Source organism: Hydra vulgaris, chromosome 06 (genome assembly GCF_038396675.1).
Source record: "Hydra vulgaris chromosome 06, alternate assembly HydraT2T_AEP".
Lineage (NCBI taxonomy): Eukaryota > Metazoa > Cnidaria > Hydrozoa > Anthoathecata > Hydridae > Hydra > Hydra vulgaris.
Genome location: NC_088925.1, coordinates 34,627,411 through 34,641,876, shown reverse-complemented (window position 1 = coordinate 34,641,876; position 14,466 = coordinate 34,627,411). Strand labels below are relative to the sequence as shown.

The window sequence follows — 14,466 nt, the reverse complement described above, 5'->3', positions numbered from 1 at the left end:
ATTAAAATTATGTGCTTAAAGTTATTTTAGCACTTGCAGCAACCTGTTAAAATATCACTATAAAAATGTATGATAAATTACATTCACTTTGCAGGCATAGAAAGTAGCGTAGACAGTTAAAATAAATTATAAAACTTTTTACTGGCAAAGTTCTATATATAGAAAATCACCAAAAAAAATTTAAAGATCTATACTCTATCTTATGAAATGAATGTAGCCCTATGACTTTGGTGTATATTTCTAGTTTTTTCCTGAATACATATAATCAGTTTTTCCTAAAATAACATTGTCAGTGTCTTAACTTAATTTGATATGATTTTATAATATGTATTTGTTTAATTTTATGCATATAATATAATTGCAATGATATAGTTTTCACATGGTTATAATTTTAGTATAAAATACTTCAATTGCATCAAAAGTTTGTATTAAAATCTAAATCTGCACTGTATTTTCTGGATTTTATTATTTTAGTTGTTAATATTGGAAGAACCAAAAACTAAAAAGTTTTGTGTATGCAGAAATAGTTATATATAGAAATAGTTTATTGGTTGCATTTTAGACAGTTTTAATCACATTTGTACTTGAGATTTCATTTTTACTGATTTTATTACTGAAAAAATATAAAAAATATTTTTTTAGATTATAATGTCACATGTTTAACCCTTGATTAATATATTTTTAGATTAGTAAAAATGTCAGAGAAATGTTGTGCGGGAAAAGTTTTAAATAAAGATTGTAATAAAATGTCATATTGTAGAATGGTAGGAAGAATAAGACTAAAAGATACTCATATTGAAGTTTTAATTCAAAGGATAGGATACACTTTCTAACCAAATGAGAAGATATGAAGTCCACAAGAAAAAAGTTATCAAGGGTTTGTGTAAAGCCAACATATCAATAGCAAATCAACTTAAGATCTAACCTGGTTAAAAAGTTAGTACTAACTGTATAAACGAACTCAAACTTGAAAAAATTACTGAAGTCAGTCAAGATGAAGCTGCTGTAGAAGATTTTAGTTGTTCAAACCTTGATAAGATAGTTCTTCATAAGAGTGTGTCTTTATTGGAAATATCTCCTCTTAAAAATGTAAGTAGGCGTGACAAATTAGGATATGGAAAGCAAAAAGCTAAAAAAATGCAACAAATATGACAAACCTAATAGCATCAGCATTGGATATAGACCTAAAGGATATAAAATCGGAAAAAGAGCTATAATATATAAACTGTAATAGTTTAGACAAACTCTTAGATGCAATAAAAAATAAAATGAAAATAAGTTTAAAGGAAGAAAAAGCTCAACTACTAACACTAACTCCTGATAGTTGGTCAATTAAAAAAAAACTTGTGAAACATTGAAAATGTTGTGCAAGTTTTTTCAATTGAACATCTTGTTAAAAAAGTTCGAAAAGTAAAGAAATAACAAAAATACTTGCTAAACCTGAAGCTAAAATAGCCTTTGGAAGGTATTGTTAAGCAAAAAGTTATTGAAATTTATGAAATTGAAGAGTTAATGAGACTATGTCCAGGAAAAAAAGACCTTGTTTCTGTGTGTAAAAATAATGTAAAAGTTCATAAACAAAAATGTTTAATATTAGTTCGATTAAAGGAACTTTATCTTGAGTTTAAAAGACTATGTCCAGGAAAAAAAGACCTTGTTTCTGTGTGTATAAATAATATAAAAGTTCATAAACAAAAATGTTTAATATTAGTTCGATTAAAGGAACTTTATCTTGAGTTTGAAAAGTTTAACCCTACACACAAAGTTGGATTCAGCAAGTTTTGTGAACTAAGACTGTGATGCATCACAGTTAACAGTAGTGGAAGTCACTTAGTTTGTGTATGTTCTTATCATCAAAATGCTAAGTTGATGTGCGCTGCTTTACCTAAGGGCCATTTAATATATTACAAAGATTTGATGACAGTATGTGTTTGTAATATAGATAGTCGAAGCTGCAAGTTTTATCTATGTTCCAACTGTTCCGGTAAAGTAAATTTGAAGCCTTACTTGGAAAATGTGTTTGAAAATAATGATTTTGATTTTGACGATCAGATCACATACAAACAATCGATATTAACAGACCAAACTGCACTTGTCACAGTCCAAACAAGCATTATTGAGTTATTTGAAAGTCTAAGTGAAACTTTGTATGATCTTTGTCATCACACTTTATCAAAGAAGCACAATCTTCCTACTTATCAGAGGCAAAAAGAACATTAGATCAACACACTTGTCTTGTTCTTATGGATTTTGCCGAGAACTATAGTTTTCTTGTGCAAGATACTGTACAAGGATTTTACTGGCACGCCAATCAAGCTACCTTGCATCTATTTGCTGTTTATTACAAAGATAAAAAAAATCAACTCAAATGTGATTGCTGTTGTACAATTTCAGTACCAACTTGGTTCATTCAATAAAGTATATGACCTTTTTCCTTGCAAATGTGTTAATCGTGGTATCAGGTATCAACACTTACAATATTGTGAGTGTTGCATTATCGCAATTGAAAAATAACTATCTGATAGTTATTGATTCAACCTCATTCATTACATAAAATATATATACAAATTAAAACTCCCATGACAATTCTTTAACTACAATAGTCATTAAAATAACCCTTAAAAGTAATCATAAAAAAATGAGTGAATTTTAACACACTTCTTTTTGTGACATATAACACTTACAATTATAATTCACTAATCTGAAACAATAGAACAGTGTGTGATAAAGTAAAAATGAAATTAGAAATAGAGGCAATGTCAAATATGGGTATAGTTAATTAAATAAAATTTAAAATATTCCATTAAAATAAATAGTGAATTCGAACTACATAGAAAATCGTTATTTAAAATGTTTACACAAAAGTTGCCCCGTCTAAGATGTTGAAGGAAGCTTGAATTTTCATTGTTTCCTAATTATTTTCATATTATAGCAACTTTTTGTAGTAGTGATAATAAATTAAAAAATATGACCCACACTAATATACATATATATATATATATATATATAGTGTGTGTGCGTAAGTGTATATATATATATATATATATATATATATATATATATATATATATATGTATATATATATATGTGCATATATATATGTGCATATATATATATATATATATATATATATATATATATATATATATATATATATATATATATATATATATATAATATATCACCATTCCGCGATAGTGGCAGTTGTATCATTCTTTGACACTCTTTAAGCTATTAAAAATAAACTGAAAATGGAAATGACTTAAAACTTTCCAGAAATGTGAAATACTGTCATATAATTTATTATGTAAAATTTACAGCATTAAATCTTCAACTTTTTTAAAAACATAGCATGACAGTCATAATGCTTACTTTTTACTTCTTCTGAACAAAACAACGTTGTCAGACTTAATGCAGCAAATGGCATGGTAAAAAAAAAGTCATTTGATGTGTGTATTTAGCACATGTTGATGTTATTATATGTTGAGGTTCATAGTTTTTACTTACTACTTACTACTCAAAGTTTTTACTTACTACGTAGTTTTACAAGCATTTTTTTGTCAAATCCAATGCTTAAAAGCAACAAATAAAATGACACAATGATGTAAGAAAGAAAGTACAAATCATTAATAACAACCATGTATATTATATTAAAAAAATGCAATATAACATTATTAAAGTTCTAAATTATGGATATATGATACAATTTTTAATGCTAAACAACAGGGCTATAAATAAGCCTCAAAACACATTTACACGACCATCACAACTTTAAAACCATGCTATGGTATGATAAAATAATTTTTTTAAATAATTTTTTAGCTTAAAAGTATTTTTAAATAGATTTAAAAAAAAGAGTTTAGTATGTGTTTTCATAACTTTTTTGCTTTATATAAATATATATATATATATATATATATATATATATATATAGAGAGAGAGAGAGAGAGAGAGAGAGAGAGAGAGAGAGAGAGAGAGAGAGAGAGAGAGAGAGAGAGAGAGAGAGAGAGAGAGAGAGAGAGAGAGAGAGAGAGAGAGAGAGAGAGAGAGAGAGAGAGAGAGAGATAGATAGATAGATATAGATATAGATATAGATATAACCCCTAACTGGTTGTCAGAAAGTTTTTCCATATTTTGTTGACAATAAGTAAAAATTAAAATGCAAAACCGGAATTTCTTTTTACTACTTGATAGACTGCCTGCCCCAACCAAACTCTCAGTCGATGTAGCAGCACTTCCTTGCAAGTCAGGCAATAAGATAGTCGATGTAGCAACACTCTGTTGTGAGTCAGGCTATTTGTCAGTCGATGTAGCAGCACTTTGTTGCAAGTCAGACTATAAGAAAGTTGATGTAGTAACACTCCGTGCATGATATACAGTAAAAAAAAATAAAAATAAAAACATTTTATTAAAAAAAATGAAAATAAAAACATTGTTTATATTATTAAAAACATTCAGAATGTTTTAAAAACATTCAGAATTTTAATTTTAAATTTTAAAAACATTCTGGTCAATTAATTATTGCGTTTTTGCGGTTTTTTTAAAACAATTATTTTGTAATTAAATTAATGGTTTTAACTTTCTGACTACACGGAAGTGTTGGACGAAAGTCAAAAGTAATTAAAAGTGGCTTATTTGTTGACAAAAGAATCATTTTTTACCTTCCATACTCCCAAATGCAACAAACTATAGAATTATATATATACAGGCCTTACAGGTTTAGAAGCGCTACGCAGCTCGCATTTTGCTTGCGAAAAGGCGATTTGCTTACGCAATCAGCAGATTTGCGCTACGCAAAAACTTATATCTTTTAGAATATTTAAATTATCTTTTGATTACCGTTAACGTGACGTTTATTCAGAAGAAATAAAGTCGTAAGTAAAAGCATTTAACCGCAATTGTAAAATAATAGATTTTTTTGTTAAAGAAACAGTTTGTTTCATAATTTTTTTTTTGTTATTTAAAATTAGTTAAAAAAAAAAAGTGTTTTAAGTTTTATCTTAAGGAATTAAATATATAAATTCCTTTTAAATATAAAAATTATTTTTAGTCATAATTAGTTTTAAAAATGCACGATTTATTTTGATGTAAATATTTTATTAATAAGATATTTTGTTTATTGTTAATTCAATAACGTAAAGTTTTAATGACGTTCATTTAATTTATGAAAATAAATTATGATCACGAATATGTTATCGGTAACTGATAAATAACAAAAAAAAACTTTATTGTTTAAAAACATTATTAAAAAGAGTTCACAAATTAAATAAGAAAAAATGTATTAACAGTTAATAAAATAACCAAAGACCAAATATAAAATCATAAGAAAATAAACAAATATTTTACGTTTCATGAAAAAAATATTTTTTTCAAAATAAAATTTATTTCATATTTGAAAAAAATAATAAAAACGATTTTTTTAATAAGAACTTAGATTTTATTTGTAACTTTTGTTATAGTGAGAAAAAAACAAACTGTTTGTATGATTTTTAACGCATTAATAAAATAACTTTAATTACAATGCGTACTTGAAAAGACGCTAGTGACGCAATATAACTTCTAACGATGCAAAATATATTTGCTGAGTTGAGTTACTTAGAAATGCGTTACGCGTTTTCGCTACGCAGCGAAATCTCGTAACAAGGCCTGTATATATATATATATATATATATATATATATATATATATATATATATATATATATATATATATATATATATATATATATATATATACACATATATATATACACATATATATATATATATATATATATATATATATATATATATATATATATATATATATTATATATATATATATACAGTATCGGACAAAACGAGTGCAACTAAATAATGTTAATTTAGTTTCTTTAGATAAAAGTGCTGTATTTTTTCAATTTAGAGAAATAACTATGTAACTGTTTAGAGACAAAGTTCTTCAAGTTTTATTCATCGCAAAGTTCATTATTTGTACACGAAAATTAATAAATTAATCAAAAGTATTAAAAAAAGTTGATTTCCTTCTGGACACAACAAGTGCAACTCGACAAAATGTTGACCAAGCTGTATTTTGCTATCAATATTTCTTGGCGAATCCTTTGTTGTCGATCACAGCCTTGCATCTTCGAGGCATAGATTCGATCAGGTGATCAATGAAACTTTGTGGAATCGCTGCCCAGGCCTTTTGGATTTGTTCAAACAGTTGATCCTTATTATGAACACCTTCACGATTAATTCTGCGGTTGACGATCTTCCACAGGTTCTCGATACGGTTGAGATCCGGAGATTGAGGCGGCCAATCCATCACCGATAGATGGTTGTCTTGAAACCACTGCTTGACTACTTTTGCAGTGTGTTTCGGATCGTTGTCTTGCTGAAAAACCCATTTCATTGGCATATTCCATTCAGCATGATGTAACATAACACCTTTCAGGATATTTTTATACATGAAGCGGTCCATTATTCCATTGTTTCGGTGTATTGGACCTAGATCGTTAGCAGAAAAACACCCCCAGACCGTTACATTGCCTCCACCATGCTTCACGGTCTTATGGCAGTAATGTAAATCGAGGCGTTTTCTGGCCGGTCGGCGTACACGGCAAATGCCATCGCTCCCAATGATGTTGAACTTCGATTCATCACTGAACAGGACAGTTCGCCATTTATGCACTTCCAGTCAATATGAGATGTAGCAAACAGGAGTCTTTTCTTTTGGTTTTTTAGTGAAATCAGCGGTTTCTTTGCAGGGCGTCGAGAAAACAATCCGGCTTCAACAGCAAGTCATCTGATTGTTCTGTCTGATACAGGCAGCTCTAATTGCTTTTGTATCTCGATTGATGATATCCAGGGATCCTTCTTGACGGATCTGACGATCATAGAATCTCTAGAAGTAGTGGAATGCGGTCCTCCACCTTTGTTATCTGCTGCCAACTTCCCCGTAGAACAATATTTGGAACATAGTCTTGATCTGGTCCATTTTTTCACGCGTTATTTATCCCAAATACTTTTTGTGACATTCCACTTACGTAATCGCTAATAATGTTGTTACATTTACCTTGTGATGATACAATAATGCTCTGTGGAACACAACGTCTTGGTTGGATGTGGACTGTATTGATGTAATGAAACACTTGTTGTATTTTACTTCTTGTATTGATGTTCTTCGATAAAACACTTTGATAAAACTCACTTCGATAAACTGTCTTGATAATACTGACTGATTGACTTCCATATACTGACTGAATTACATGTCGACTTACATGTCTCTTATATAGTAAAATGAACCTGTGTGAACCTGTTCTGGAAGATTCTAGATGCTTCTTTTCGATACTTCTGGAAGCTTCTGGATGCTTCTGAATGTTTCTGGATATTTCTGGATGCTACTGGATGCTTCCAGATACTTCTTCTGGAAACTTCTGGAAGCTTCTGCATGCTTCTGGAAACTTCAGGAAACTTCTGGATACTTCCTTTAATTATTAAAAAACTTCCGTGACGTTGACACGGACCAGACTTAAGAAAATGAAACAAACCAAAAAAGTTGCACTTGTTTTGTCCGCTGCAAAATGGCAATTGTCAACGAAATTCTGTCTGTGTGCTGTCACCTGTCAGCTGATTGCTCATGTCATGGCATGCTATGACTCCAGACTCCTGAACTGTTTGCTGTAGTAGTATAGTTCGTTTCGTTTTTAAGACATGTAAAATTAGGAACACTTTTTAGCATTTTTCGATGTTGGTTGCAATTGTTTTGTCTAATACTGTATATATGTATATATATATATATATATATATATATATATATATATATATATATATATATATATATATATATATATATATATATATATATATATTTATATGCATATATAGATATAGATATGTAATCAAGTATTGAGCCGGAGTTAAATATTTTAAATTTGACTAAAAAAATCTGCGAGTTCTGCTATTTGAATCCTGGTGGATATTGGATAAATAGTTTTATGATTTAATATAAATGATTTTATAATTTAAATGAGATTAATTTAAGTATTCTCTTAATGTTACATTACAATTAAGTTTAGTGTATTATTGTTTTTTATACAGTTTTAAGTTATTTTTAAAATAATTATACAACTGTCCCTTTTAATTTTAGATGAAGGAGTTTCTCATGATTGTTGTAAAAGTAAAACTGTAAGCAATGTATGAATCGCTAACCGCAGAAAGGCAATAAGTCCACAAATCCTAATTTTACAGGAAAGACAAAAAACTGTCTCAACCCTTTATTTTCAAACTTGGGGTTTTCAATTTTTTCCTAGTTATTCAATAATTAGTAAGGATCTGAAAGATATATACATAATTTATTATTTGTAAGTCACAAGGAAAATGTTATTATTTTAGGTTACTAAAATAGGCGGTAAATGCAAAATTCAAACTGATGCCATGCCTATAAAAATGCTGGTAGGTTTTTCCCTTTTAGCAGTAAATGATGTGTCTGCCCATTTAAAACTGATAGATATCAGTGAGTTATTTGAATTTAAAAATGCAGAACAAGTAGCATCTGGATAATCTAAAATCTTAAAATATTTTTAGCAGAGAGCTGTTCATGTTGAATGCAGGCGGAAATCTCTCTTTTACAGTTAAAGTGTAAATGAAAGCTAAAAAAATAAAAAATAAATTAGATCTCATTCTAAACTATTATGGAGCTATTTAATGAATAAGAACTCTCTAAAAACAAAACTAAAAAATTGTTCTACTTTATGCAGGAATTTAGCAGGTGTTAAAGAATCAAGCATTGATATAAAATGACTGAATTTCAAAAAACTCTAGATATTTCAATTGAATAAAAAGCAGATGAACTTGTTGACAATGTTTTAGATACAAGAGAGTAAGAGTACAACAGAATTTATCAAATTTATAATTAAGGAAAGAGGTATTAATGAGGATATAAATTATATAATTGACAAAAGAAACCTTAATGCAATGGTAAGAATATCAATTAATGGTAATCCTAACTTCTTAAAAGTTATCATTAACGTTTTTCGTCTAAAAAATCATTGTTCTTTATCTTAAGTGCAGGAAAAAAACTAGAGAAATAAAAGTTTTTAGAGCATGTAGTGACAGAAACAGTAAAAGAATGAGACTAAAGATGATAGCTCCTTTGAGCAGCAACCATGATAGTATTTGTAGAAAAGAAAAAGAGATGCAACTTTACAATGATGGAAAGAGTTTCAAGCTTAGCAGATAGAGTGGGTCCAACAACGTTTACAATACGTTTTTGGACCTTGTCGAGAAGAGAAAGAGTATCATTAGAAGAACCAGCCCAAATATGACAACAGTATTCTATACAGGGAGGAGTAAGAGATTTGTAGAGGTAGAGAATGGAATCAAGAGAAAGAAAATGGCAAGATCAATGAAGAGAAGCAGCCTTATGCTGAACCAAATGCTAATTTAGTAACTGATTGTATATGTGGTTTCCATGAAAAGTCAATAGTAAATGATAATCCAAGAAGACATAAAGAAGAGGACTCAGTGAGAGGGTTGCCATTCGTTAATATAGTAATGCTGACAGTACTGTGATAGGTGTTTGCAAATAGGAGTTTTGTTGGAGTTAAAATTTACAAGCTACTGTGAGCCCCAATCTGTTACAGAAGTGAGATCAGATTCGAGATTGGCTGCCTGTTCTAAGCGATTGAAAAGAAAAGACTTTTTTTTTCAAGACAGTAATATAAAGTTGAGTCATCAGCAAAAAGAGCTACGTTAAATGTAAGGTTGTCAGGAAGATCATTAATGTAGATAAAAAAAAAACAGGACCAAGGATAGTACCATGGGGTACCCCAGAAGTTACTGGAAATAAAGAAGAGTGTTGACCTTTGAGGATGACTTTAATAAAAGCGGTTAGAAAGATAGGATTTGATTATCTCAAAAACTTTCCCAGATACACCATATAGAACATGCTTATAAAGAAGACCAGCATGCAAAACCTTGTTGAAAGCCTTAGATATGTCAAGAGCAATACCCCTAGCCTCTCCACTTCCATCTAATGCATAATAAAATCTTTCAGTAACAGCAGTTAGCAAGTCAGCCGTAGAGCAAGCGGATCAAAAACCGTATTGATTGTCTGACAGTAAGTTTTTTGACTCAAGACAGGATATGAGAAATTGGTTTATCAAAGACTCAAAGACCTTGCTAATAACAGAATGAAGGCTGATTGGACAATAGTTGGAAGGGTCAAAATGTTCACCAGAGTTTTTGAAAGTTGAAACAACAGATGCCATTTTCCAGCAGGCAGGAAAACAAGACAAGACTGGAGAACAATTTTGTAAGACCATGACAGGAATGTTGTCTGGACCATAAGCTGTAGAAGAGTTTAATCAAGATATGACTTTAGCAACGAAAGTTAGAGTGATTTGAATGTCTATCAATTGGTTAACCTGTTTAATTGGAATGGTAAAGAATGGCTATAAGATTCAAGAGTCGAATTTGATCTAAAGTGTGTAAAGTTTTTTTGGACTTTCAAGCCACTCTGGTAAATATGCTTGATTGTATTGTAAAGCTGAACGCTCCCTCGAAGCATGCAGACTAAGAAACTTGAGCTCAATTGACTTATGTTATGATTAATATGTATGAGATGATCAATATATATGAGAAAAAATATTAAAAATGCAGGAATACAAAAATTTTAAATCTGCTGTAGTTGGGTTTAATTTAAATAATCAATAGCAAAAATATAATTTTTTATAAATATATATTATATGTGCTTTTGTATATAAAATTAATATATGTTGATAGCTTATTTTGACTACCAATAATGGCTGACATAAAAAGCGTAAAAAGAAGAAAACCAAAAAGTTATGAGTTTTAATTTTGATTCATATTTAACCTCTAGTTAAGATTTTTACAACCTATATGTGTTTACTAATGCATATGATTTTTTAATTGCAAAAAAAATCTCAAGCAAAGAAAGGTTCAACTTGGCGGTCAATATGGAGAACAATTTTATACATATTATCTTCTAAATTTATGTTATTATTTTGTATAATCTATATAATGTTTGTTGTAAAACTTTTTTTTATGTTAAAAAATATATATATTTATCTGTAAAAATTTATGCTGCCTTTAAAGCCATGAAATATTTCAAAGCAATCTTTTAGGTTCGGATTGTATTTTCAATATAATCAGTGTCCTTGTATCATATGTATCTTTGATCTTGTTTGGAGGCACAATCCAAAATGTGATGTTTGCATTTATTTTTCAAATGGTATTCATTTTTGTATTCTTTTTAATGTAATATTTTTTTCTTATAATCATTAAAAAAAAAAAATTCTGGTAGAAAATACTTGTGGTAATTATTATCAATTATTCACAACAATCGTAAAATAAAGTTTACAAAATGAAACTTTGCTTGTTTATATAAAAGCAAAATAGTCAAAAATTGTTTTTTCCGAAACAGTGCTTATATACTATAGACCTCAAAAAAAATTTTTGAGGTCTATAGTATATAAGCACTGTTTCCAATAATTGAAGATAAAATTTTTTTATTCAAAAATTTATTTAAATCAATTTCTTTATTTATTTTGTTAGTAAAAAAGTGATTTGCAATTTTGGTTTTTTTTACCTTATTTACCATTGTGTAATTATAGAACAAAAATGCAACTATGATAAAAGTGCCAAATTAAAAACTTATGAGCTACCATGAATAAGAGAGACAAAATATGTAAAAATCATTCTTATATTATATAATATAAGGTATATATACGAGGTACATGAAAGTTCTCTATATGTGCCTAGTACTTTTCATCAATCAGCATCACAAAAATGGAAATTACTTGTTAAATGTTAAACCTTATTTCAGAATATATTATATTTCATTTAATGTTTTCTGAACAAATGCTATTTATGATTCCCTAATTACTAAAGTTGATTATAAATTAATTATTTATTTACACATTTTTCCAATAATTTTAGCTTTTATTAATTTGTGTATAAAAGTTATAATTTCTTAAAATATATTTTAAATACTGTTAAGTTTTTAAATTTTAAATATATTCACCAGTATGTGTAGATAGTTAGACTTTTAAAAGTACAGTTAATTCCCCATAACTTGAACCTCCGAGAGACCAAAGAAAATGGTTCGACTAAAGCGAATTTCCCTTCAGTCGAACTTTGGCTGATATGAGTTCTAGTTAAAGAAATTTTTATTTAAAAAATATATATTAAGCTTACACCATTATTCTAATGTTTCAATGAATGAAGTTTAGTGACAATGATTTTGTTATTATTTGGTAATAAAATTGCGTCTAAAAATAGCAGTCTTTTATTTAGAAATTCATTAAACTAAAATAATTGTTTTTTGAATGGTTTCATGATTTATCGTTTAACCATTTTATTATAGCATTATTTTATGTCTGATGACAAACTATTCAGATCTAAATACAATGAAAAATTAAAAACAATTATTTCATTACAGTTATTTATGTTTTATATGAAATGAGGTTATGTTATTTGAGGTTGGACTTAATCAGACAATTTTAATAGTAATCAATTAGATGATTTTAAGGGACCTAATGAAACAGATCGAAATAATAAAAGTTCAAATTAACCAGTGTTAACTGTAGTTACTTGTTAAGTAACTCAATATTATTTAGTATTAGCTATAACCTTAATTTAGTACAATTACCAATACAATAGTTGTATTATTATAATTAATTAGCAATTACCTTATTAGAGTTTTTAGCTAATGGAATTTAATTGTGAAATTCTGAATTTTTGTTAAGTTTTATTAAAAAATTTTTGTTAAGTTTTATTAAAAAATATCTTTATAGCTATATTGTGGGTAAAATCACTTTTATCATTCTGTATGACAGTGTGTGAAAAAAAGTTATGCAAGGATAGCGCCATCTTTACACTGTTACCAAATCATGGAATCTGTGACAAGGGTGTTTATATTATAGATTTACTAAACCTTATTCAATAACTTAGTAATTGTATAATATCTAATATTTAATTTTTAAAAAGTGCTAAATAAGTGGTTTTCATAACTCTAGAAAATACTTTGACCTCTCCGACTATCCTACGATTAGTCTTCACTCTGTTATTAGTTTCTTTATAAAAGGTTTTGAAATTATTAAATTATTTCTTACTAACTGCAGTAATAAAGTTATTCTTGAAGGCCTACACTCTTCTTTATTTCAAATAACTTTAAGGGTATCACAAGGTATCTTGTGGTACACTCAAAGCTTTGCTCCTGTATTGTTTCTTATCTACAATATCAATCTTCATGAAAATTTAACATCTAAAGTGGCTCTATTTTTTTTTTTGACTCAACTTTATACTCTTGTCTTGACAAAAGTTTTCACTTTTTGATTGCTTAGACCAAGCAGCAGCTTATTAATCTGATCTCTCCTCTGCAAAGGCCTAAGGCTTGCTGTAGCTTATGGATTTTATTTCTGGACTTAAAATCTGCAATTTTTGTTAGACAACAAAACTCATTTATTTACAGCAAAAAAATATTGCAATAATGTTGGTATACCTATATTGATGAAAAACAACCCTCTTACTCTCAGACAAAGCACATTGTTAGTGTAATGCAATCATGGTGTAGTGGTAGAGCGCTCATGTCATAAGCAAGAGGTATTGAGTTTGATCCCCACCACATCCCTATTAGTAAGCGCTAAACTTGTTTCTCTATGCAGCGGCCTTGGTTGTCAAGGTTTGTGTTTCGGAGTTATATAGTTGAGAGTGGGTTATAGTTAAGTAGTCTCCTTGTCTCTAGTGGCGTTTTTAGCCTTGGGGAGGTGAATTAACATTAAAAAAAAAAAAATTAAACCTGCTTTATATGCCAAGCTTGAGCCACTTTCCCATTGTTGTAAATTTGCATTTCTTTCTTTTTTCTACTAATACAATCATGGTCAATGCTCAAACAAGCTATCATCTCTATTATGATAAACCAAAACTCATTCTTGCTTGTTTCTTATTCAACAAGTTGCATCCTTTTACTGTATCTGTCCCTGCATGCTATAAAAACTTTTAGTAATCCAGTTTTTTTCCTTGCTCATCAAAAAAGCTTTATAACTATTAGCCATCTTCATGTTTTTCTTTTATACACAACCTACAACTTTTCAAGTCTTCAGTTAACCATTTCCTAGTATTTTTACTTATTCTCTATTTTAAAGTTACTCATAACTTAATCGTGGTTGCTTACAATCTTGTTGAAAGTAAATTAGAGTTTGAAAATATATAAATAGATGGCAGTATTTAATAAATAGTAAATGTAAGCATAAAATTATAATATATAAAGTATTATAAATTTTTTTCTAGCACCAGCTATTAACCCCTGCTAAATCTTATAGTTTAGCTGGGGCTGAGTTTGAAAAAAGTCTTAATTGTAGCTGGGGCCGGGTTTAAAAAAGGCTTAATTTTAGCCGGGGCCCTGGTCACTTACTACCACTGCTATTTCAAAAAGTGGCTACTACAAAAAGTCACTGCTGCT

At 28.7% G+C, this 14,466-nt stretch overlaps 1 protein-coding gene across 1 annotated transcript in view; it reads left to right on the top strand.

Moving 5' to 3' along the window:
- LOC136081792 (lysophospholipid acyltransferase 5-like) overlaps positions 1-14,466 on the top strand; it is a 57,213-nt gene that overhangs the window by 13,132 nt on the left and 29,615 nt on the right. Inside the window, exon 4 of the mRNA XM_065799937.1 lies at positions 11,129-11,235. Within this exon, the coding sequence (XP_065656009.1) occupies positions 11,129-11,235 (107 nt within the window). The remainder of the gene's footprint in view (positions 1-11,128; positions 11,236-14,466) is intronic.